Genomic DNA, 25045 nt, shown 5'->3' on the forward strand with positions numbered 1-25045 from the left:
GCCAGAGAACGCTCTGCGCGGTCACTTCGCCGCATCCTTGCGCTTTGCTGCGCGTCTTCCTAGTGCGTGACTACCTCTGGCGTTCCGACCTTCTAGAGCTCATGAGCACCTGCACTGCCCGATACGTGATACAGCTTTCTTCGCTATGGCTGGTCGAACGGTACGTATCCATGCTCCGCAGACATACCTGCTCTTGCTTTTGCTCACGTGCATCAAAGTGTTTCACAAGCCCGTCTGCCCCTTCCATCGACGCCGAGTGCCTAGTTAGCAGTATTCGCTCACCAAGAGCGTCCCCTGTTCGGTTACTAGAGCTACACTGACGCTCTACTAACGCATTCCGTGGATCGTGTCTTTCGAAGCGGCTTCTCCTTATACTCGCTCCAGAAACAAGAAAAGCCTCGTGCGGCCGTCAGAAGATGTGGACACTCACTACAAGCGAAAGCGACTTCGCTGCTGGAACATTTCGGTTGGTTCGGAGCAACCAACAGGCACCGGCGCCCCTAGGCATTGGCAGCTACGCAGATACCAAGCTTTATCTCTCCGTTCTGAAGCCAACTGAGGAACTAAGCGGCGGCTTGGCGCGCCGGTGACTCAGCAAACCGTGTGTGCCTGGCAGGAGCTTGTCGCGAGGCCGCAACAGCGATCTCTCGTGTGAATGCACAGAAATTAAGTCAAGGAACAGACAGGACCGTCTGTAGAAGTATACGCTGCAGACGCCTTTCTCAGATCCATGTACTTGTGCGCCTTTGCACTTGGATTCCGCCTCCATTGACCAGGCACGACACAGCAGCTTCTCTGGTGGCGACACCCTGGGTATGTACCTCTTTCCCTCCGCACATTTGCTATGTTCTGCCTGTGCCTAAAGGCCTCTAGTGCTCTTCACGGGCGAGTGTCTGTTTCAGGCTGCTTCCCAAACCTCGACCCCCATGCCGCAGTCCCTTTCAGCCTCGAGCGCAGTTCTCGCGAGTACGCCTGAGTCAGCTGGACTTCTTCCTTTCCAGCACGCACCCCCGTCGTCCTGTCGCCTCACAAAACTCGATATCTCGCTGTAAACATTTCCTGCAACACTCAGTTCATACCGCGCTTGTCACCGCCCGCGGTGCCCTCCTCCTGCGAACTCAGCTCGACGAGCAACTCCCTCATTTTGCAACGGTCTTTCGAGCCGATGGCCGCATTCGAAGCTCCAGCGCTGCTTGCCCCGCGGGAGCGGACTTTATCATCCGCATCAATCAACTGAATGACTCTCGACCAGCTACCGCTGCGCTCGCTTGCGGTCAGATTTCCAGACTCGTTCTCCTTCGCCCTGCGAACACCGACGGAAGACACACATGGAAACCCAAAGCATGCAACAGCAGAATCGGCAGCGAACGACCAGGCAAGACCCAGGTGCGCAGTCCGGCGCCTTCGGTGAAACGCACAAGGAAAACACGCGCCGTAGGAACCCTAAACCCTAAACCGCGCCGTGGGAAAGATCTGACAACTGCTGCGCACAGAGTGCAAAGCTTCCAAGGTTCTGCAGATCTACCAGGACATCCGGCCGTCTTAAGGCAAAAAAGTCGAACGATACACGCGGACGAGGGTGCGCCCGCTGCAAACACGCCCTCGAGATGAAAAGCTGAACACAGTGCTGGCTGCAGGATGACGCTCATTTGAGGTTTGCTGGTATCACACTCGAGCCCCAGTGCTCTTGTGAAAGCAAGCTGAAGAGCGAGTGGTATTACAACATGAAAGAGGAACCCTGCAAGTCTTGAGCCTCCTATCTGGCGCTTGCTCTTACTGGTTCGCTTTGCTGCGCCGTTCGATGAGCTGCTTTCTGCGCTCGTAGAAGTCCTTGAGCTCCTCCTGAGCAAGTTCCCTCTGCTCTCGCTTCATCTCATCTTCCTCTCTGCGTCGCGCCTCCACTTCGCGACGCATCTGCTCCTGCACGGCTTCGACGGCACGTCGCGCCTGCTCGTCAACTTGGGTATCCACGTTGGCGCTCGTCGACCTCTGGCTGTTCTGCGCAGGCTGTCCATTAGGCATCTCTTCTTTCCTAATCTGTGGCTCCGCCGGCGTCGGCTCCGGCATGAGGCCGTAAACGCCGTTCATGTGACCCGGAGTGCTGAACTCGTCCTCTTCGCCAAGTCGCTTCTGACTCGCGGCGCGCTCTTCCTGGAAGACTGGCGGCGAGTAGCCGCTTCCGGCTCCGATTTCACTCGAGGTACGCTTCTCGCCGTTGCCTTCCATGAGGAACATGTCGTTCTCCTCTACAAGGAACGTATCTGCCGCGCGAGACGCGTTGTCGAAAAAAGGGTCCACGTCACGGGAGGCGTCCCGAACACCGTTCACGAATGTGTCAGCACCTGGCTGGAAGGCAGACAGGTCGCTATCGCCGAAGCCGCCGCTGAGTTGCAAGTTCGCGCCTGAATCCTCGCGAGGGGAGCGCGAAACGAAGGGAGACGTCGAGCTCTGGGCTGGAAGCGGGGAAGGGTTCAGAGACATGTCCTGGGACGACGCGAAGTCGTCGATGTCTCCAAATCCTCCACTTGCTGCACCAAAGTCGCCGTCCATTGTGTGAAAAGGTAGAGCAAAGATTCGTGGAGCGCCGGAATGGGCTGACCCGGCTAGGGCGGTGCAGAGCAGGACGCTTACAAAGGGCAAAAACAGTGACAGATGGAGAAAAGCGTTTTCTGTCCAGCAAACTCCCCGAAAAAGGCAACGACGGAACGTTTCTCCTCAAAAGCGCGAAGAAGCCGTGTAATACTAGGAAGCGAGGCCGCTCGCGCAAGAGCAGGGGTGGAACGTGGCTTCACGTAGGAAAACGAAGAGGTAGAAACCTGGAAACGACGAAGCGTGGTATTGAGGACGAAGCAAACGCGGTAGGCTTCGTGCTAACGGGACAGAGAAGGCCGCTGAGCAAAAAACAGCAGAAAAAAGGCAGCCGGACGGAGACAGGAGAAGGGGAAAAGCAGGAAGATAAAACAACAAATCGCGGATAGCGACAGGGGAAAAACGGTACCGGCACGGCCGTCAGTGAAGGCCTTTGTCCAGGGGCAAAAGAGAGTGGCCGAAATACGTATCGAAAATGAAGGATAAGGAAGAACTTCAAGTCACGACGGGAAAAAAATGAAAAAGCAGCAGCCAGTCTACGCCCCGGCACTGTTCCACGCCAACGGAAGGCCTCGTTTCATACAGTCTAGCAACAGAGAATGAAAAGGACGGTTTTCACCAGATGTGGAACGCCACACTCGGAACTGTGTGTACACTGCAAAAAGCAACGATGTATTGTATCACTGGTTCACAATCCGCTGTTGCTGGTCTCTCGTGAGCTCACTTGAAGAGGCAGAGAAAATCGAAGAAGCAGGGGAATGCCAGTCAAGACACAGTTCTTTCCTCGATGATATGTATCCTCCAGAACAGAAATAGTCCTTCACCTCCTCTTGTTTGCCCTCAGTCCTGTGAGTATGTCATCTGTTGTGTCAGTGCATACACTGAACGTCATTTACAGAAAAAGGAGGTTCTTCCTCACTTCTTTCCTAGCGGAGAATGCGCGGGCGCACGCGCCGTCCAGACACGTAACTCCCTCCTTGTCATCAAGGACCACGCTTTCGTCCTCGCTCACTGTTTTCCCCTGCCGCCTGGGTGCCTCGGCTTAGAAACGGGAACAGCTTTCGCGCTGCAGCGAGCACACCGGTCCATGTCTGACCGCCAGAGGCCGCCCCTGCCGGTCACAAACAAACGATTCGTTGCGACTTCGTTACTCATCCGCTTAATCATCAGGCGCGGTAAAAACGCGCAGTTCAGGCGCATCCCGATCTAACGTGAAGGAAAAGAATCGTAATGGAACCAAAGGAAAAGCGGGTGTGGACTCTTCAACCGCCCCAGGGGCTGACAGGAAAAGCACCCGAGATGACCGGGAGACTGGCGGTTCTCTGGAGACTGTCAAATCGGAGGTACTGAACCCCGGTTCTGAGCTGATTTAGTATTAGAAAGACCTATTATCTCGTCTTCAGCAACTCAGGCGTTCAACGAAGGCATGCCTCCGCCGCTCTGCTCACCTGAGAATTTTCAGTCCCGCCCTTCGCGTGCAGCTGCCGTCGAAGCGCTCCGGCTCTCACCCACGTCTGCCATGAGAAGTCTTGGCTTCACTACCCTTTCCTAACCAAACACAGCCAAGAATATTATTCTAATCTTGCACCGTGCAGACCTCTCAAAGTTAAGCCGGGCCAAGTCTGAAATGCACCGTAGCGCCCAGCACGCTTCTGTACACGAGCCAAGGCCAGGAACTGGCGTTCAAGCAGTATTGCCATCATCCCGTCTCTATTGCCGTCTTGTGTCGCTGTCGGTGCCAACTCTCTAGACGGAGATGCGCGCATGTACGGCGTTACGGAGCTGTTGAAGTTACATCGGCGTGCGTTCGGGGCGGACTGCTTTCGTGGTACTTTATGGTCTGACGCCTGCATCGATCTCTACTGCTCCGCGATATCGCGTGAGGGCCGCATCGTCTCCTCCCTTCCACACGCGGTAGTCGTCCAGGCAGAAGCTTTTCGCTAAGACTGTCAGAAGGACCCCCCGGGCACTCAATGGATGGTACGAACGCAGGGGAGAGCTGCAGACGATCCGGTCTCGCTTGCCTCGGCGTGTGCGTGCGCGTCACGCCACACGTTGTGATTGCTGAGGTTTGTGCGTACTCCTCGTGCATTTCTCGTGATTGGCAGATGCTTTAGGATGGAATGTCAAACAGCGGCCTTCTGTGAATGTTTCGACGGTGTCTTTTGAGGAACCGAGCTCCGAACGGTCACCAGAAAGTTGCAAGATGACTCCGACTCTCAGCAGAGTAGGCGGGTGCTCACGGACCCGATGACGTCGAGATAGTCAGGCGCGGCGAGAGTGTGCTGCACAACCAGCTGCATGCTAGAGATTCGCTTGTCGTTTTTCATCAAAAGAGCGAACAGAAGGTTTCATCGCGTTTTTTTCGGGGCGCAGATTTTCTCCCATCTTTTGTGTCCTTCGGTCTCAGCTGCGTCAACGCCACCCGTGCGTAGCTTAGCTGCGCAGTTGAGTCGAGCGCGTGCCACGCGTGCCGTCACAGAATGCGTCAGCAACAGTTTCTTGTCGAAAAAACAGGGAAAGTTTGCATTCCTGCATCCGGTTTAACTCGTAGAGACCACGAGTTTTTGCTTTTCCGTCTGTGTGCAGTGGCTTTTGTGATACACCAAGTCCAAATATTGTCTTTTGCGATTGTGTGCGCTGCGTCAACACTCAGTGGATCTAGTATTTCGCTTGCTCTGCCGTTGCACCGTGGCTGAAGGTTTTTTTGGATCGCTGTCGGGTTGAGGCTCCATTAGAACACCCCGTGTGCTTCCCTTTCCTTGTCTGCGTGAAGCCTAACACTGTTTCTCTTCGTGATAGGTGTTTTTCTGTGCCCCTTTGGCGGCGTTCGTCGTGTTTGACCTTGCCCGCGAGTGTCTCGCGCCCCCCGCCAACTCTTGTGTGAGGGGCACACGTGCCTGAAGTCCTCACTCTTGCCTTTCAAGCTCTCTCTGGCTTTCTTCTCGCCGGGGCGCTCCGCTTTTCTCTTTGTGTGCTTCTTCAGTGTTCGCCACTTTGTCCCCTGTGCTTCGTGCAACGGCGGTGCCATACCAGCGGTCCAGCTCTTAACTCCACCGACTCACCTTATTGACTGGTTGGCGTTCTAGCATCGCGGTCAGTCATTCTCTCTCTTTCTACCTCGGCTCTTGTTTGCTCATACTTTTTTGGTGCTGTCGCCTCGTCGTGCATCTGATTTGTGTACAGGCGTAGTGTCACGTGTATGCCATTTCTTTCTGTCGTTTCGCGTCCTTCGTTAGGTTTTTCTAACCCTTCGTCACCTGCCCCCTCAACTGCCCCTCACAGATCGAGTAGGCGCGTCCCGTGCCTCTGGTGTATGCAGACACGTTTTTTTTCGCCCGTCCCGCGTGCCTCAGCTTCGCATTTGCGTGTTTCCTGCGGCTGAGCCTCTAGTCATCGTGTCGGCGTCTGCCAAGGCCGGGAGCTGTGATTCTTCGTTGAAGCGATGATTCATCTTCCGACTCGCCGGCCGCGTTCGGTGCCACAGGCCGCAGACGTCGCTGACGAAGCCGCGGCGGCAGTGCTGAATGATTCATCTGTCGTGTCGCCCTCTGTCCTCCTGCCCTCGCTGGTCTCGGAGCAGTCGACCGGGCCGCTCGCGGCTCGAGCGCTCCACAGGCCCCGCGTCGGCTCGTGCAGAAGCGCCGGCGACGTCGCGGTGACATCGGCAAACGCTGTGAGCGGCGCAGTCGATTCTCCGTCTCTTTTTTCCTCTCGGGTGGCGCCTGGTAGTTGTCTCGAGAGCTCGATTGGGCGCCATGGACATGCGTCGTCGGGAGTGCTTTGCCGCGTTCTGTCGCGCCTGCGCTTGCCAGGCCTCTCAGGCGCGCACACGCACCCGCGCACGTCGTGCTCAGGCCTGCCTACGCTGGCGCTGTCTCCCCCTGTCGGCCGGTCCATGGAGGAGGGCGGAGATGAGGAGGGAGGCGAAGGCCCTCTCCCGCCTGTCCTGCACGAGCAAGAGAGCAGGCGGTGTTTAAGCCGAGACGCGCGCGGTCGCCCCGTCGACGAAGGCACTGAAGCCGAGCTGACGTCCGTTGCGTCCATGTGTGCGTCATCGTCTTCGTTGGCGTCTTCCTGTCGCCTGTCGCCTTCGCCACGGGGCCGGAGCTTGTGGCAGGGGCGCTTGAGGAGACTCGGGCAGGCGGCGCAGCGCCTTCGCGGCCTGCAGAGACCCAAGGGCGACGAGGCAGTGGAGTCCAGCGCGTGGGAGGGCCTGCTGTCGGCCTCCGTAAGCGACCGCAAGCACACGTCTCCGGGGTCCGCCCCTTCCACGCCTGCGAACTCCACGCCTTCGCTCCAGGCGCCTTCGTCTGCTTCGTCACTTCTCGAAGTCTCCTCGACTACGCAGCCTTCAACGCGCACCGACGAGGAGCGCGTGGCGGAGACTGAGGAGGACGAAGACGACAGGCGGGGGCAGTCCGCGAACCGGCGTTTGCTGGTCCGCTCTCGCACGGAGGGCGGAAGCGAAGATGTATGCGGACGCGCAGTCGAAGGCGGCATCGAGAGTCGTCTAGCGCGTGCCCCGGGGGAGACGACGCGCGCGGGCAGCACGGAGCCACGCGAGGAGGCGCCGAAGGACGATGACGCTCTCTTCCTCGAAGGAGGAGTGATTGTGAATGCTGCGGAGCTCTTTGGAGCTGGGGGCGACGAAGCAGATTATGTGCTGTCTCCGCTGCAGGAGACGGCGGGCCGCGAGGAGAGGTCGACGGAGGAGGGACAGGAGGAGCGGCAAACACCAGAGGCGGGGACAGCCAGTCGCCCGCAGGCGTGGCAGGAGGCAGGAGGCGCCGAGAGAGAGACGAACCGAGGGCGCCATGCCGACGAGGCTTCTGGAAGCGAACTGTTTCCGCTGGTGTACCGACAACGGGCTTCGCTGGAGGAGGCTCTGCCCGAAATCAGTCCGGGGCACGCGGTCGGAGGGAGACTCCAGAGCAACGCGACGCCGCGGAACGCACTTTCTGCCGACGAAGCGGGGCAGAGTCGTCTACCTCAGTCTGCCGCCCTCGAGGGTGAACTGCGGTGGTCCTCGTGCCCGTTGACCTCTTCGGTTTCATCTGCATATTCGTCCGCGAGCGCTGCCTCAGCCACAGATGCGGCAGCCCCGCGCAATGGCGGAGACGGAGAGCCCGTCTCCTCGTCCACGTTTGCGTCGGCGCCTGTCGGCTTCAGCGCATCTGTGCTCTCGCGGTTCGATGACTCGCTAGAGGTGCCGGCTGAAGGGTCCATCGTGCTTCTGCGGCAGTTCGCGCACCCCTCGAGAGCGCGCATTGTTTCTCGAAACGCAGACGAGAGTGGAGGCACGCGTACCGCCCGTTCTGCATCGTCGCCTCAGTCGGGCGGCGCGTCTCAACTGTCCGCCAACAGCCGCGAGAGTGCCTTTTCTTCTCCAGAGTCTCTGTTTTTCCATACGTCGTCTGCCTCGCGCGTGACTCACCCCCTCGCTGCTACTGCCGACCTAGACCGCCTTTTTGCCTCGACAGCCCACGCCGCCGCAGGAAGCTCCACTCCAGCTCCCTCCGCCACTGTGCCGTTTTCGCCAGCCTCGAACCCGGCCCCGCGCCCCCCCCCTCTCTTCCACGCACGCCCTACCGGGCGGCGCGCGGTCGTCGTTCACGACGGGTTCGCAGCCCCGAGTGGGGCTTCGGCGGGCCTCGAGGCGTCGCGCATGCTCTCCGTGCTCGGCAGTCTCTTCGCCGAGGTAGGGCGGGAGCCTCAGGCTCTCCAGGGGCGCGACGACGACCGGGGCAGAGCTGCGCGAGCGCAGGATGAGGACAGAGAGCGTCCTTTCCTTCCGCGCCCGGGCATTGGGGGAACGACGCGAGCGCCCGACTCGCCGCGCGAGTTCCTGGTTGTGCGTGCCACGCGCGCTCTCGCGGAGCTTCAGAGTGAACGGAACTCCATTGTCTCAGCGGCTGCGACGTCGGGGACGATGACGGCCGCCGCGGTTGCTGTCGGGAGTCTTCAGGAATTGCTGAGCGGCGACGCAGACTCTGAGGCGCTGCTCAGCGCGTCGCGGAGTGTGGCGGTGCTGTGGACGGCTAACCGGGCGAAGCGGCGACGCGCGTGTGTGCAGCGCAGGTGTCTCAAGAGGGTGAGAGACGCTGCGGACGGCGTGTTTACGTGCCCCGTGTGCCTCGAATTTTTCGCGGCTAGCGATCGAGGTGCATATGTGGCTGCAGCCACAAACATGGACTCAGAGCCTGGCGTGGATGCGAGGGGTAGGCGCGGCGACAATGCTGAAGAGCAAAGGCGTCGGCGAGAAAGGCGAGACAGCGATTCGGAAGGCTGGACAGATGATGGAGGTCAGCGAGGAGACAGCGGGGGCACGTTCCACGGCGGGAGACGGTCTAGCGGGCACGCGAGTGGAGGTGGGCATGCGGCGACTCCGCGAGCAGAGGGGACACACCGTGGGGAAGAGGGTCGCGAACGCCATCCCAAAGTAGAGAGCGAAAGCGGCGACAGCGACGGCGGCGGTGCAGGCGGAGCGTTGCTGTCTGGCCTCGGGGCCGTGGCAGTGGGCGGCGGAGGGGGTGGAGAGAGCCCGGTGCAGACGGCTTCCATTCGCTCGTCGTCGCTGTTAGGCAGCCACGAAATCCCTCAGGAGCGCTCCCTCGGCGAAGGGGGGGACGCTCTAGCCTGCCGCCTGTACGAGCTTTCTGTTCACCCACGGCGCGCGCGGAGGGAGGCGCGCGGGAGAGAAGCGGCCGCGCGTGAGGCACGTGCGACGGGTGCCGCGTGTGAAGACAGGCCCGAAGACTTCGGAGGCGAGGACGCCCCCGTCCCTCACGAGGGCGCGGGAGTGAGGCCTCTGAGTCCGAGTCTCGCCTCTGCAACTTCGCGGTCGCAGGGGAGCGCTGGGGCCCACACTCCTCACGCAGGCCGCCCTTGTGGGCGCGCTTTCTTCAGTGGAAGAACGAGACCGAGTCGAGGAGACGCGGGCCGCGCGGGGTCTGAAGAGGGCGACACAGCCTCTCGCGCGGCCGCAGACGACGGAGAAGCGACTGAACTCCCAGAAATCATTTCCATGGTTGGCCGTTGCCGCCATGAGGTCTGCACGGCCTGCGCCGGCGAGTGGCTAAAGCACCAGCTTCTCAGCAACGTCGCTCCGGCGATGGTAAGCGAAAGCTTGCAACGAGGGAGGGGGGAATGACGCGTGTTTCTGCGCTGTGCTTGCAGGCTTGTAGCTTCTCTCTCGATGCGAAGGAGGTGCTGAAGGCCGCTTCACGTTTCGCGGCGATGCAGCGGCGGATCGTCGTCTCGCTGTCGCGGCTTCTCGTATCTTCTACGTCTCCTCTCGCCCGCCTCTGTCTTGCGGTCACGTCGCCGGCGCCTGTGTTGGTTCAGCGTGTCATTGGCTTTTCGCAGCCCCTTTGACTCTGTGGTCGGAACGCCCTGCGAGTTTCTTGGCATTTTTGCGGGTCCTCCTGTCGGTCGCGCTCCATAACAGACGCAGCTTGTCTCATGGGTGTTCGTTTCGGCAATGGTTGCGGTTTCTTCCCCCTTCTCTGTCGCCTGATGCGTGGTGACTGCATCCTCTCTGCAGGCTCCTACGCACCTGCTTGTGTTCATTCCGATCAAGGGAGGAGGTATTCCTCCTTCCTGCGTCGTCGTCTTGTGCGACACTTGCGGATTTCCTCCTTTTCTCTGCCCGTGTGCAGTGCCCCGTGTGTCGCGCGGGTCATTTCGACGACGCCGCTGTCGGCTATCTCTGCACGACGCTCGGCGAGTGGCTGCAGTACGAGGACTTGAAGCAAACGCACGCAGACCTGCCCTCCGCGCTTTCGGCGCAGGCCCTCCTCCGCGCGCTGGCGTCGCCCGAGCCCGAGGGACAGTTGCCGGGGACGCCTGCAAGCCCAGGTGCCTCCGGCGCGCAGGCACCCGAAGAGACGCCGCTGGTGGAGTCGGAAGGAAATGGCGCGGACCCGGCGCACGAGCACGAAGGCGAGGACGTGACGGAGGTAGATATGCTGGCGGATGAGGGCGGCGAGTCTACAGGAATCGGAGGGGGGGACGGAGACGAGAGAGAGATGGGCGCGCTAACGCCGCCTGTGGAGGTCCGAGCGGCGCTGCGCGACGTGCTGCGGCTGCTGCTGCCGCCTGGGCACCTGCAGAGACAGCAAGAGAGACAGCTCGCCCTCCTCGAAGAAGACGTTCGCATCCACGGGTTTCGCCGGTGCCCAGGGTGCGGCATTGCGATTCAGCGCGTCGGCTCTCTAGACGACGTGCTTTGCCGGTATGGAGGATAGGAAGGGTTGGAGCCAAGATTGCATACAATAATAGACGTCGCGTAGCCGGGAGTGTTGCGCGCCGGATGAGCGCCTTGTGCGCGATCGCCTGCGGCGCGACTCTGCGGATGACCTCAAAACCTCGTGAGACCTTATATGTCCTCGCAGTAGCGCGTCTGCGGCGCCCCTGGAGGCGCTCGCCATGCGTGGCGCGGCGCGTCTCCGCTCTTTGCTCCGCCTCCCCCGCGGCGCTGCCGGTTGCGGCGTCGATGCCTGCTTGAGTGCGTTGTCTCTCCCTGTCTCTTGCGCAGGTGCGGCTGCCGGTTTTGCTTCGCCTGCGGGGACCTCCTCTCCTCGTCGTCCTTCTGGGCGCTGCTGCAGCACCGCCGCGCTTGCCGCTCCACGGGGTCCTCGGCGCTCGCCGCCCACAGCGCCGCGCGGCTCTCAGCGTCGCAGGCCTCCCTCATTCAGGCGTCAGCGCCGTCATCTACTGCTTCGTCTTCCTCGTCGGCGCCGCCAGCTGCCTCCGCCTCGCCGTCGCCGCCGCGCTCGGCATTTTCGGGCGCGGGGCCAGCGGTATCCCCGGGGGCGGGCCCGGGGCTCTTTCGGGCTGCGCGCCCGGGCGGAGGGGGCCTCGCCGTGGCGGCAAGCAGCCTCTCCTTTTTGCTTCGCAGCCGCGAGATCTCAGGCGGAAGGCTCACGTGAGGGCGCTCGACGCCGCAAGGGGGCCCGCGGCAACCAGCGATAGGAATCGCTCCACTGTCCCGCGGGGATTCGCGACTCAGCGCTGCGGCCTCTCGGGTCACGAGGCGCGCGGAGATGGTGCGAGGCAAGGCTCGAGAGGCTGAAACGAAATCATGCAGCAGCTGGAGATGTAAAATGTATTCTGCTGCGCACAGGCGGGGTGTGCCGCGGTGTGGAAGCTTGTAAAGGAGGGAAGACGCCCACGAGCTAGCGAAAGTCAAGCACATCGAGATACTGGCGTGCAAATTCATGGTTGAAACAAAGCGCACAAGTGCGGCGGAGGTAGTGTGAGGCAATTGGCGAGGCGGGAGTGTGGAGGCCGTCAGAGTTCCGAATTTTAGCGTACAACAGGAACCACGTTCGGTATCTCTGTTTTGTAGGCACTAATGTCTCCTCTGATGTGCGAACGTCGACGCTCATTCATCTCAGATGAGTGTCCGAATCAGTGCGTAAACGTCATTTCTTTGGCAGGTCTTACATGTGTATTTGCCTACACGCATGCATGGCTAAAATGTATCCTTGGCTACGGCGTTAGTGCGACACCGCTTTGAACTCAATTGCCCCCGGCTTCGTGCACACGCGTATACATGTACGTATACGCTTGTGCCTCAGTTTCTTCGTCTAGAAATTCTCAGGACTGCGCGGCTGTGCCGCCCTGTGCGCCAGGTCTGGCGTGGGTCGTCTCTGGGGCTTCCGGCGTCTTTGCCGGCTCCCGGGCGGTCCGTACCAGCGTTCTAGTGAGTTTTGTATGGTCTGGTGAGGGCTGCGCGTGTGTAATTCCATGTACGATATTCGCATGTATACATAAATAAACATATGTGTATATATATACGTGTGCGTGAGTGTACCTATCCGGGGCCGTGATGCATCACCCCATGCACGCGCCGGGGGGGGTCGCTCGCGGCTCTGCATTCAAACTCGAGGTATTGCACATGCATCTTCGGAAGCTGCGTAATGTTTCAGTGCCTGCTGCAATAAGAGACGCCGCCGCAGCATGTACATACCTTCACACTGCAAAACCTTGAAGATGGGCGTAGTCGGCGGAAGCGCGTTTGCCGGCGGAGGGGCGTGGCCTTTTCTCCTGTCGGCTGCCGCATACGTGCTCAAGAGCTCTGCGTGAAGCGAGGCGCGTAGCGGCGCTCGGGATGGCGGGCGCGGCAGGCATGTTGCGCGCTACGGAGCGTCTACGTGCATGTGTTTGTTCAGCCGTCACGGGCGCGGGCGCGAAGCCACGATTTTTTCCGGCAAACGCTTCCCTTTGTCGTCTTACCTCCGAACCAAGGCGCGCTCCGGCGGTCCCGCGCGACTCGCCCAGGGCATGGGCTGACGAGCTGCCGTGGCGGCTTATAGTCGGGGCCGCGCAGGAGAGACAGGGTGGAGCTAGACTCAGTGTCGCGGGAGGCCGGCCGGTGTGGCGTCCGTGCATCAGAGTCCTCTCGGACTCGTCGATTGTCTACTTGCGCAGACGAGACGACACGTTTCGTTGACGTGGCGCTCGAAAACCCACTCTGGCGTCAAACTCACGTGCTCCCGGAGCGCCCGGGGCTTTAGGGCCGTGGAGCGCTCTGTGCTGTCAGCGAGCACATGGAACTCGCGTTTGAAGACGCTTCGTATCAAGTAGTGTCAAGGGGCTGCGAAACGTACGTTTTCCGCCGCGGCGGCGGTCACCGAGGTGCGTGGTCATCCCAGCGAGCGTTCTGAAGGCGCCGCGGTATTACTGGGAGAGACGAGGGCGCACAGCGGCTGGCAGAGAGGTACCATGTCTCTCTGTAGAAATGGATACAGTTCGTCACCTGCGGCAGGGACGGGCGGCGAGGCAGCCTGCAGGTCTCTCTAGGCGAACCCGAGGGCGGAAGAAACGCACCTCGGTGACCCAGTCAGCTGCGTTACAGCCGTCTAGCACTCGGCAGATTCAGGGATTTAGCTAGCGATATTTGCATGCGAAGCGTTCGCATGAGATACCCAGTCGACCTTCTCTTTCTCGATGGCGACAGCAAGACTACACACGCATCTCTCCGATCGAGCATTGGCCTCTTCCTACTGAAGGCCTGTATCCCTGGAGAACAGTTCGGTTTTAAATCTGACGGCTGACAATTTTACCTATGTAGTAACACACATCCACGAGCACATGTACAACGTTGGTCCAAAAATCGGTATCTTTCCATTCCTCTCTGGCTATCCATATATATATATATATATATATATATATATATATATATATATATATATATATATATATATATATATATATATATATATATATATATTTGTATATTGTACTGATGCATGGAACACAGAGGTTTGTTCCGGTATGTCCCTGCAACTCAGGTTTTCATTCCTTTCCTCTCCTCGTGTTGTTTTCAAGCATGGCGAGTATGTGCGTACGCAAAGGATAGGCCTCGCCAGCAGAGGAGCTATCGATATCCACTGAAGCGGTTCGCTGACTGGAGAGAAGCTTATTCAGACAGCGAAAGCGAAGCAACAATTTTCTTATCTTGTCTCCGTTCTATGACGCAGTTTTACAGTCACCCTCGACCGCAGACACCCTTCGCATCAGGGGACACCGTTTTTTCTCTTATTTTAGAAACTGTTGACGTGCAACTTCGCGAAACAGCGGCGCGTCACAATCGAGTCTTGGCTCACCGACCCGCCACAAAATCCCCGATGCGGCAAGGGGGGAGGTAGTCGTCGCGCCTTCCTTTTTTCTGCGTGTCCTATTCTGCAAGGCTTCCTGCATATCCGCTTGTCGGCGACCTGGATGTCGAGCGAATCTCTGAACTCCCTCAAAGAGCATGAGACATCTGAAGGCTGCTTTTCTAAACTCTTCCGCGCCGTCAGCGCTGGAGCCCAGCGGGATTTTCTCGCGAGGAGTGTGCAAGTGATCTCCGGCGCCGCGACGTCGAGGCCCGCAAGAAGAGCCGGACGAGAATGTCGTCTGAAACTCGCAGGAACTGAGAAGATCTGTGTCTCTAAAAAACGACACAGAGAGGCTGCCGCTTGGGAAGGATATAAACTTGCTGGCGGTGTAGATGTTTGGAGTTCTGTCGCGGCGTTGCATGCGCGCGAAAATTTTCTGCGAAAAAGACTAGACACACCGCGAGGCCGAGGGCCTGCGGCGGACGACGTGTCTTGCTACCGGGAAGTCCCCGCGCAGAGTTGTGGCTCGTTTTTCTATTATTCGTGCCCTCAATATTCTTCTCTGCTTTCTCCACTCGCCCTCTTCTTTCTAAGTGAGACCAGAGTCTGTCTCCCTCTTGTTTCCGCGCCTCTGTCTCGCCCTTCTCGTCCCGCCAGCGCTGTCGTGTGCTAGTCCTCTCTCTTGTCTTTGCTTTCCCTTCTACATCACGGCTCCGCGCTCGCCGCTCTCATCCCTTTCTGATTTATCTTCTCTCAGGCGCCTCGTTTCGCCTCAGCCGCCGTCGCGTGAGGCGATCCACGCCCACCTGGGGGTCTGCGCCTCTCTCTCCTGGCGTCTGCAGAGTGTCTCGATTTCTTTCTTGCTTCGTTTTCATCCTTCCAAAACTTTTAAAGCGCTTGTGCGTGCCTTGACGGCGCGCCTTCTCACTTCTCAACGTATACCGTCCCCACGCCAGAAGGCCACAGTCTGTGCAGCGAGCCGCCATTCGAGACCTCGCAACTGGCTCACGCTTCCAGTCTCTGCCTCTCGCCTCTGTCTTAATCCTGCTTCCCCTTTTCTAGCCTTTTCTCTCTCCAGTCTCCTAAGCCGAAGCGGCGCTCACTCGCAGCGTCTCAGCCGTGAGATGCCTCTTCAAAGTCGAGTTGTGTGTTGCTGTGTCTCGCGCTTTGACGCGCCCGCGTCTTCCGGTTTTCTCTGCTCGCCTCGTCAGCAGTGAGCGCGCCTGAAAGAGCCTCGGAGTCCGTGTTTAGGTGAGGAGAAGGCAGAAAACGTGTCAAAACAGAGTCTTTCCACACTCCTTTGCGCGTCTGCTTTCCTCCGTCGCTGTGCGCGGCTCTGCCTTTCGCGCAGCTGTCTCGAATAGAAGGGCGAGGAAGCCGAACGCCTGTGCCCGCGAAAAGGAAGCTGAAAGCAGAAAAGACGGAGTCTGAGCAGCGCCTTCCTGCTTGTTCTCTCTACCGAGTCGAGGGCCAAGGCGGCGACGGAAGAACCCAGGCCTTGATACGCCGCCCCCCGCGAAACGGTCGCACGCACCCTGACGCTGAGAGAAGAGAAAACCTTGTGGCATACGCACGATGGAGACTCCTTCACCGCGGATTCTGTACAGCGCGTCGCCGAGGGCGCACGCGAGAGACGACGCCAGCGCCGCTTCTCTCGCCTCGTCGCGTGACGTGCTTTCCCCTTCGTCTTCGTGGCGCGCTTCTTGCTTGGCTGTTCCCCGAAGATCTGTCGCCTCTCTGTCTTCTGCGCCTCTCTTGCCTTCGTCTTCTCTTTTTTCTCTCTCTTGTGTGTCTCTGGCGTGCCCTGCGACGTGTAGCCTTTCTTCTTTCAGAGAGAGATGTCAGGCGACAACCTCTCCGCGGTCGCGTGCAGTGTCGAGGGGAGCCGGTGAGACAGGCAGAGGCAGTGAAGCGCCGCAGCTTCGCCAAGGGCACATCTGCCATGCGGGGACCGCGTCAGAAGTGAAGCTTCCAGTTGATTTCCGCCGCTTCTGCGGTGGGAGCGGGCGCTCCCGCCTGTCCGCGTCGATGAAGACTTCTTTCCTAACCTTCCTCTGCCTTTTTCTCCTTTTTCTCTTTCCTTTTGGAGCACCTCTTTCTCACGCGCTCGCGCTCTCCCACTCTCGCGCGCAGTCGGTGAGTCTCGTTCGCAGCATGGCAGGGGAAGGAATCGTTCAAAGCCTGACAGTCTCTCACGACGTAGCCCGTCTTCATCAGTCAACCGGCCTCGCAGTGAGCAGCTCCGCCTCGTTTAGAAAAGGATGCGCAGGTGCCAACCCAAGAATCAGTCTGCATTCACTCGTATGTATAAACATTTGCCATACATAGTACATATACATACATACACGCATCCACACATATTTGCATGCATACAAACATACATACATATACTAGTAGATAGGTAGGTATGGAGCAATTCAGGCACGCTTGCGCTGGGTGACGCGATTCATATTCTGAGACTGTATGAGTGGCTCATGTATCGCTGGATTTTTTGCCGCATAAGGAGTTATAAAGGGCGGCGCAACGCCCCGTGCGCGTCTGGCTGCAGGCGTGTCTCTCTTCAAGTTTCTTTCGGGTCTGGCTCTCGTATCGCATTTCTTTTTCTTTTCTCTCTTTCCACTCAGGTACCGCATTCGCTTTCGTCGCCGCTCGCGCGCGCGCCGCGCCGCCAGTCTGCTTTGGTGAGTACGGAGATTACAAAAGAGGGGGGAATATATACATTTTCTTGCTTTTTCTGTTTTTTCTGCATGCGGTCGTTGGCAATTTCGCTCACGTTTGAAGGAAACAACGCTATGTGCTGCGCCGCGCCGCGGGCCACTGACAGATAGGTGAATCATTGGGCTTCTACGAATTAGGTGTTCGGCCCGAGCTGCCTGCGTGAGGAGACACTATATATATATATATATATATATTGCGAACACATCCACACAGAAGTCTAAGTGGTGACGGGGGTTGATTCTTCGTCGAGTGCCGCGGCGTCGTGTTGCGGAAACTAAGGAGACGCCTCTGCATGCGGGGTTTCCTTCCGGTTGTTGCGCGATCCGCCCGCCAGGTGCTCTCGGAGCTCCTCGGCGCCTCTGCAGGGGCTGCCCGTTTGGCGCTTCGTCGCTTCTTGATTGAGGCGTCTTCGCTGCCGCCTCTAGTCAGCGTCTCCGCGCGGCTTTCCGCGCGCGTCCGCAGACCGGGAGAGGGTCGCGAGGAGGGGGAGGAGGATGAACGAGCGGAGCAGGAAGCCCGCGCGCTGGGGGCCTTCTCACCGCTCGTGGTCGCGGTGCTTAGTGCCTCGCACCCCGAGAAGGCGCTTCTGGTCGCGCGTCTCTTAGATCTTCCGCTGTCACGTCCAGCCGACAGCCGCGAGCTGGGAAGCCGGTCCGCCGTGGAGGCTGCGCGCCGCAGAGGAGAAAAAGCAAACGAAGACGACGTGGCGCACGCACAGAACGCTGAAGATGACGCAGACGCAGCTGTCGCCCAGACCACGGGCGAGGAAAAACGCCCCTCGCAGGAGGGTGAGGCGAAAGAGATGCAGTGGTTTTTTCTCCGAATCGATTTTCCATAAAACTATGCCCAATTTATCCAAACACCTTTGCGGAACAGTCGGGACGTTTACGACCGTTTGCAGTATGAGGCCCTGTCGCGAGGCAGTGCTCTGGCCTCTATTTCTGTATCTACCGTCATGCAGACGCAGCTGCATGCGCTGTCAGGCGAGGCACAGATCCTCTGTGGCCCAGCCATATATCTATACACACACTGGTATACATATCCATACATATATATATGCATATATATATATATATATATATATATGCATATATATACATATTCATGCATAGGCAAGGCTGGGAGTTTTCTTCGCGGAGTCGCTGATGTCCCTGTGTGTGGTTACGTGACAATCTGCGCGTGTGCAGATACGTCTTTCTGTCCTGTGAGGGTTCTGATGCTCCTTTGCGGCCGCGTACCTGTGTGTGTAAAAAATATACAAATATATATATATATATATATATATATATATATATATATATGAAGAGATATGGATGTGCTTTTGGGCAGATAATTCTGGATCTAAGGGTGGCCGTGTGTACGTACGGTGGGCCTTTGAGCGTTTGGATGCCTTTCCGTGCCTTGCCTCGCAGGCGTCTTCGCGTCGCTGCAGCACCTGCCGGGCGCGACTCCTTCAGTTCTGTTTCACCTCGACTACGCCGCAACGCCTTTCTCGCTTCTTTCTGCGCAGTCGCTGCGAGACGCGCAGGAGGACGGCGGCGCCGTCGCAGAGGAGGAAAGCGACCGACCTGCAGCGGCGCTCGCGGAAGCCGCCCGCCGCGACCGGACGCCCGCGGAGGCCGCGAAGTGGGCGCGTATTCTCGGCGGCGTGAGTTCGCTCGTGCTGATTCCGCTGCAGGCGCGGCAGCTCCGCGTCGCCACGCCGCAGGGCCTCGCGGCGAGGGGGCGAGAGCCCGCGGCGGAGGACAAGAGAGACAGGAGAGACAGTTCGGGCGCGGAGACGCCGGAGCTGCAGGTCCGCCTGCCGGAGGAGGTAGCGGTCATGCTTCGCGGCTTCGCCCGGGGCGTGAGGGACCGCCAAAGGCAGCGCGGAGAGGGAGACGAAGGACAAAAGGCGCGAGAGGGCGATAAAAAAGAAGTCAAGCACGCGTCAAGAGAGGAGGAGGACATCCCTCCGGTTGTCGTACTTCTGATGGTAAGTAACGCAGAAAAAGGACAGAGAAACGGCGAGGAAAACGCCGACAGCGTCTCTGTTCTCTGCTTGATCTTCTTCCCCCCCTGTGTCGGGTTACAGGTCGTCTTCCTCCTTCAGCCCGAGGCCAGTGCGTGCGTCGTCTCTTCTCTAGGTGTGTCTGGCGTTCGTTCTTTCCCGTTTCCTCGCATACGTTTAGGGTTTAGGGCGCCTGTCTCGAATGCTTTTTCTGTGTTTGCCAGGCTGTCTGTTTTGCGCGTCTAGCCTCGGGTACGTTTCACTCGAGAGCATGCGCGCTCTTGATTTTTTTTACTTTTTCTCAGGACACGCCGGAGGACTGGGAGCCTGCGCTAACTCAGGCCGTTGCTGCTGCGGTCGATGACCTTCTCGCGACGGCGGGCGGAGACTCCCGTCCGGAACGCCAGACTGAAGGAATCGGAGCCGGCCGCGGTAAACTTCAATCTAAAGTCTAAGTTTCTCTTGTGTAGCGTCTGGGCTCGCGAGGACTTGGGGGGCGCTTTCAATACGCGTCCTCGTTCTCGTAGTCTCGCGTTATGTCCGGTTTTTCCCTTAAAACGGCTTCTCCCTCTCTGCTGTGATATACCTGAGCGAGACGATCTCTGGGTAGTTCAGCGCGGTGTTTCCGCGTCCTTCGCTGTCTTAGAAGTGCAGGTTCTGAGATATTTAAGGTTCTGCAGAGTTGGTTGAGTCGAAAAACGTCTCGGTTCGCTTGTTGCTCCCTTACCTCGCGATTTCACCCGCCGCTTGCCCGTCTCCACGGGACGCCCACACGCCGCCTCTCTCCATGTGTGCCGGTTTGCTGCAGAGTCCGCGTCTTCGGGTTCTTCTGTTTCGCGGCGCTCCGTCATTATCGCGCTGCCTGAGTCTGCGTGGGTGGGAGGCAAGGCGTCGCCCAGCTTCTCGACGGAGAAGAAGAAATTTCTCACTATGCTCGAAGAGGCGCGCTTCCGCCACGAGACCGCTCGCAGGCAACGCGAGGAGCTCCGCCGGGAGCGCGAGGCACAGAAGCAAGAAAGCAAAGGTGGCCTGGAGGGAGGAGGCGCGAAGCAAGCGGAGGCTCAAGAGAGGCAGGCGGAGCGGAGAGATGGAGACCGCGTGGGAGACAGACAAGCCGAGAAGACACGCAGCGCGAGCCCCCAAGACGACACACTGCCAGGTGCTGCTCAGCGCTAAAGAAACTGCGCAGACACGTCCGCGGAGGACGACTGTGGCATAACGTGTTTCTCTTTTTTTCGCCTTTTTCTCGAGTGAGACACTTTGCACGCTGCCGTCGCTCTGGGGCTTGACCCGCGCGCCTGTGGCTTTCTCTTGGCGGGTTTCTCGTGTATGTACGCTCCGGGCGGCTAAAGGACAGTTTTTTCGATTGTTGCTGATACTTTTCGTGGCGCGTGTCTTCTTAGACCTTCTCGTGAGCAAGCTCTTCGCGACATCCGCGCCTGGAGACGCGCGCGAGCGCCCACAGCCCCTGCTGCCGCATGAGGCTCAGTTCGCTGACCTCGTTGCACCCGACGTTCTCTCCTGGGCAGTGCAGCGAGACATCCTCGCCGCGGCGGCGGTAAGAAGACCGGAAGGCAGAGCGCGAGCAGAGGCTCCGCGGGGCACGAAGGCCATGGACGAAACGCGAGACGGGCGAGGCCGAGCCGCGACGCTGAGCGCAGAGGCCTTCGTCGCACGAAAAAAGCAGAGAAAGGCGAGCGTGGAAAGCGAGGACCGCTGAAGCGCCGGGAGGCTTTGAAGGGACTTTCTTGTCGGGAGAGAGAAAATACCAACGGAACAGGAAAAGAGCGGGAAACGCGCGGAAGCAACTCGAGCGAAGCGATTCGTAGAATGAGCTGAAACGAGTTTTTAGCGATGGGAGAGGCGCACATACGCAGGGAGTATCTAGTGTTGAGCATAGTTGAGAAGGCCTCCACAGCGTCGCGGCGTGCGCGTCAAAGGGTCGTCTCACAGATAACAGAGAGGAGGGAGAGCATACGAAGAAGGAAAAGCTTGATTGACGCAGGTAGCAAGCGGAACGCTTCACCTCTCCGCGTAGTTCTCGTATCTCTTTCCCTCTCAGCCGGTCCTTCAGGAGTGGAAAAGACACGTGGAGCTGGACGGACTCGTCATTCCTCGATTCGGACACCAAGCGTCTGAGCTTCTTCGCGCGCTCCTTCCGCTTTACGATGCAGCGACGCTCTCCGCCGCTGTGAGAGCTAATGGCAGTCTACAGGCTTGGGATGTGCAGGGGAGGAAGGAGGGGGGCGTGAAAACGAGGCACCACGAGGAGAAGACAGAGACAGAAGGCGCCTTCTCCATGAAAGTGACAGACACACACACTGAGCTCCTGTCTTCCCTTTCCATGCTTTCACGGTCCTGTCACCGTTCATACTCTGCATTACGGGTCGGTGCATCTCCATAATATCACTTTGTCTCATTTTTTCTCATTTTCGCCTTTTTTTTTCGATTTTTCTCAGCACACCCCTGCGCGCCAGCTGGCGCGTCACGAGCTTCAGACTTTCCTCGAGGACGAGCTGCGTCACCTTTACCTCCAGTAGGTTTGATGTTTGGCCATGAACTGACTCTGTCAGCTTCCCGCCGGGGGTTGAAATGCCCTCTCCGCTCCACGCCTACGAGGCAAAGAAGAGGTTTTGTCACTGCGGCCTTTGTACGCGTCGTTGGTTTCTTCTAGTCCTCATCTTTTTTTCGCCCTACGTGGGGCCGTCATCCCTTCGAGCGTCCGCGTCCTCCTCTTCTGCGTCGTGCGCCTCTGCCTTGCTTGCCGGCCCCCGGCGTTTTTGACTTTTCTGTGTCTCTCTGTCTCTCTTTGGCGCATCTCCCAGTTCTTTCTCTCGTGCGAGGCGCTTCTTCTGCGTTTCTGCTACAGTGGGGCCGTCTCCGTGTTCCCAGGTTTTTTTTCTGTTTCCACCACGAGATCGGCTCTCCTGCGAACGATTTCCGGCGCTCTCGCCTCCGCCCACGCTCCGCCTCGGCCTTCCTACCTCTCGTAAAACTGCTTTCTTGATTTTCTCCGCGCAGGCAGCTGATGCTTCTTGAGCGCCGGGCGCGGGTGCGGCTGCGCGCGGCGCTTCTCGCGGCGCTCAAGCGCCCGAGTCTACCCGGTCGGCTCTTCAGCTCTCTCGCGCGAGGCATCTCCAACAAAGAAGGCGCCCCAGTGGCAAGCGAAAAGATGCGAGACGCGGCAGAGAAGGTAAGCGAAGGGACGAAACCTGTTTCGAGCGTCATGGCGCCTGTCGCGCGCCGGGGAGACAACGAGAAAAAGGAGATGTGCGGTCAAAACTGACGTCTCCGAAGAGGGACGCATTGCGGAGATTGGATGAGCATTGAAACTGTTTTGGAAAGGCCCCGAGCGATTCTGCCTCTCTCATCAAGCGGACGTCACTGCCGTGGGGTGTCAAACCGCACGAGGGGTAGGGGGGGACTAATAGCGGGGGACTAAAACGGGCACTGCTCAGCGCACAAGAGAGTTGAGAGGATGGCGTAATATACTCTTCAAATGCAGTGTTTCTCATGATTTTTCCACTCAGAGAAGAGCGGGTTCTTTTCCTCTCGCCTTCGCTGTTGTGATCACAGCTATCGTGTTTCTTTTGCGTGGATTCTTCTCGCTTCATACGCTGCATTTCGCTGTCTCTGTCCATGCTGGCTTCGCAGGTCATCGCCGATCTGCAGCGCGAAGCCGCGGAGCTCGTGCTCAGTTCCGAGGCTTCGCCGGTGCCGGAGTCGCTCGCTGCCTCGCGGTTTTCTTCGGCTCTGCACGCGGAAGAGTTTCCCCTGCAGCAGGCGCTGCGGCATAGTGTGGAGCTGGCCGTGGAGATGCGCGAGAGAGCCGCGGTCGCCTCAAGCGAAGCCATTTCCTTCCTCCGCTCGCGAGTGCACGCAGGCGCTGCGAAGCTCGCTGACGTCGCGTGGTTTCCGCCGCGCCTGCGGGCAGCGCTGACGCGCGTGTCTGCTGAACTTCTCGACCCGGAAAAGCACGCCCCCCGCGCGGCGTCTGCTTCGCCTTCTTGCTCCTCTCTGGCGGCACCTTCGTTGTCTCTTCAGCCAGCGGCGGCTACGGCTCCTTCGCCTCCGCCGGGTGCAGCGCCAGAGAGGCGCCGGGCGCGTGACGCAGGGAGAGAAGACGCGGAGCAGGAGGGGGAGAATGCGTCCGCGAGAGAAGATTCTGTATCGCGTCGATGGGGCGGCTTCGCGGACGACGTGCAGAGAGCTGTAAAGAAGCGCGCGAGCGACATCTACGAAGAAAACATCCGGAAGCTCCATGGTGGGCTCGTTGGGAAACTGACTGGCGCCCTCCGCCAGCTCGCGAGCGACTTCATCGCCGGGCCTCTTGCCGCGAGACTCGAAGCGCAGCAGGTGAGATAAGCGAGGGAGAGATTCGAGGTCACCGTAGAGTTCTGAGAAATTCCAGGTCGAGGGCAGGCGAAGGCCGCGGCCAGACACAGGCGGGGAGACGGAAGTGCGGCGGAGGGAGGTCGCGCGCCGTAGATACACTTTGAAACGGCGTGGGAGCGGCCTCCATGTCACAACCCGAAAGCCCCCGGCCGGTCAAGAGAGTTCAGCACCGCATATATCTCATCACTGCCGAGAAAAGAGCTTCACACACGCTGGACGCTCTTCTTCGCCTCCTTTCGCTTCATCGGCACCAGGGCGGCAAGCCGTTCAGGCGCATTATCTGTGCTTTCACGTTGACTTTTCAACGCTGGAGAGCTCTGCAATAACGATCAAGCAGAAAAACGATATGCGCGTGCTTCCGATTCTTGAATCTGAAACGAGGACGAACTCTGGCTGTTCCCTTTCGCTGCGCTGGCTTTCGCTGACCAGCTCTTGCATCCCTCACTCCCCTCCCCCCCTGCAGTCCACTGCATGTGACACGTCCGCTCCTTCTTTTTCTCATGTTTTTTCTACGGTCTTGCCTAAGGTTTCGAACTCTCGTCTAGCTTCTGTCTCTGCGGCCTTCTCCTCTCGCCCCGTCTTTCGCTTTTTTTTGTCTCTCCCTTCAATTCTTGTCTCACTCCCGAGGCTTTTTCGGGTGTCTGCGATGTGCGCATCAGAGAGGCTTCTTAAGCGGCGTGTCGCTCCGCGATTTTCTGCGTTTTTCGGTTCGACCTAGTGTCTCTTTTACTGCGATGCTACGCCGCCGCGGCGAAGGAAATCTCCAGGGCTTCGCCTCCTACAACGCCGGGCCTCTCAACGTCATCGTGGGGTGAGAACGCGAGACTCTCGAGCTGCCGTCGCGTGCTGCAAAGCCTCTCGCTTCTCAGTGCAGCTCTAGAAGTAGTCATAAGATGTCATGTTTCTATTTTTAATCTTGCGCATCGGCTGCGTTCTCAATAATACGCCCCTCGCTGGGGTATGCGAGCGCTAACGTATCTTTCATGCGTCTATATATATATATATATATATATATATATATATATATATATATATATGTTTACTTATATTTATATGTATACCTGCGTAGTAGTAGGCAGGCACGGACGAGATCTACAGAGCTCAGAGCGACTCAGGACAGCCCAGGCTTTGCTTCCAAAGGCATCAAGCAACCGGGTCCACGGCGGGTGCTTCGGCTTGTAATCGGAGAGTGCCGCACGTGAGAGTGTTCCAACCGTCGACGCAGAGACAGATGATGTATGTGCTTCAGTGCTGCCTCTGCACAAGTATATATATATATATGTATATATATGTGGATCGTCGCACAATTTGCGGTCGGACCTTCATGCACTGTCGATTGTTCTACGGAAGTGTCTTGTGCCGTGAATGTCTTTTCTTTGTATTTTCAGCTTTGCTAACGACGCCCCCGTCGTGCAGCCCGATGGGAAGATGGCGCCCGCGTTCCGGGTGCAGCCGAAGCTTCACTTTGATGTGCAGCGCATCCGCGAGCCGCCGCAACGGAGCTGAAAATGGAAGAAAAACTCAAAAAATAGAAGAAAGCAGCTAAACTCGCGTCCGCTTCTAGACCCGCCTGAGGTTTAGTGCAGCAGCGCCGAAAAATATAAAACGAAGCAAAAAAGCATCTACTAGAAAACGCATGCGATAGGCGTATCTCGATCTGTCAAATATGGAAGTCTGAGGCATGAAAATTAGGAGACGACCGAAAAAAATAAGAAGGAATTCGCCTTTTTCTCATGACCGCACG

General features: G+C 58.5%; 3 protein-coding genes across 3 annotated transcripts; 2 read left to right on the plus strand and 1 right to left on the minus strand.

Annotated features, from left to right (window-relative positions):
* Window positions 1–1068: 1068 nt before the first annotated feature.
* On the minus strand, window positions 1069–2550 carry BESB_047120 (uncharacterized protein; the record flags this gene model as incomplete). The annotated part of the gene is made up of 2 exons (XM_029363163.1): window positions 1069–1303; window positions 1778–2550. 2 exons carry the CDS (start codon window positions 2548–2550, stop codon window positions 1069–1071), a joined length of 1008 nt encoding a protein of 335 aa, XP_029220529.1.
* A 3484-nt stretch (window positions 2551–6034) lies between these two features.
* Window positions 6035–12888, plus strand: BESB_047130 (uncharacterized protein; the record flags this gene model as incomplete). The annotated part of the gene is made up of 5 exons (XM_029363164.1): window positions 6035–9706; window positions 10251–10825; window positions 11129–11518; window positions 12228–12317; window positions 12768–12888. 5 exons carry the CDS (start codon window positions 6035–6037, stop codon window positions 12886–12888), a joined length of 4848 nt encoding a protein of 1615 aa, XP_029220530.1.
* A 3464-nt stretch (window positions 12889–16352) lies between these two features.
* On the plus strand, window positions 16353–24807 carry BESB_047140 (uncharacterized protein; the record flags this gene model as incomplete). The annotated part of the gene is made up of 13 exons (XM_029363165.1): window positions 16353–16430; window positions 16823–16879; window positions 17251–17704; window positions 18329–18891; window positions 19212–19338; window positions 19715–20065; window positions 20310–20464; window positions 20969–21097; window positions 21366–21442; window positions 21928–22099; window positions 22561–23262; window positions 23961–24112; window positions 24690–24807. The coding sequence occupies 13 exons, from the start codon at window positions 16353–16355 to the stop codon at window positions 24805–24807; spliced, it is 3135 nt and encodes a 1044-aa protein (XP_029220531.1).
* Window positions 24808–25045: the final 238 nt, after the last annotated feature.

This window comes from Besnoitia besnoiti, chromosome III (genome assembly GCF_002563875.1).
Source record: "Besnoitia besnoiti strain Bb-Ger1 chromosome III, whole genome shotgun sequence".
NCBI lineage: Eukaryota > Apicomplexa > Conoidasida > Eucoccidiorida > Sarcocystidae > Besnoitia > Besnoitia besnoiti.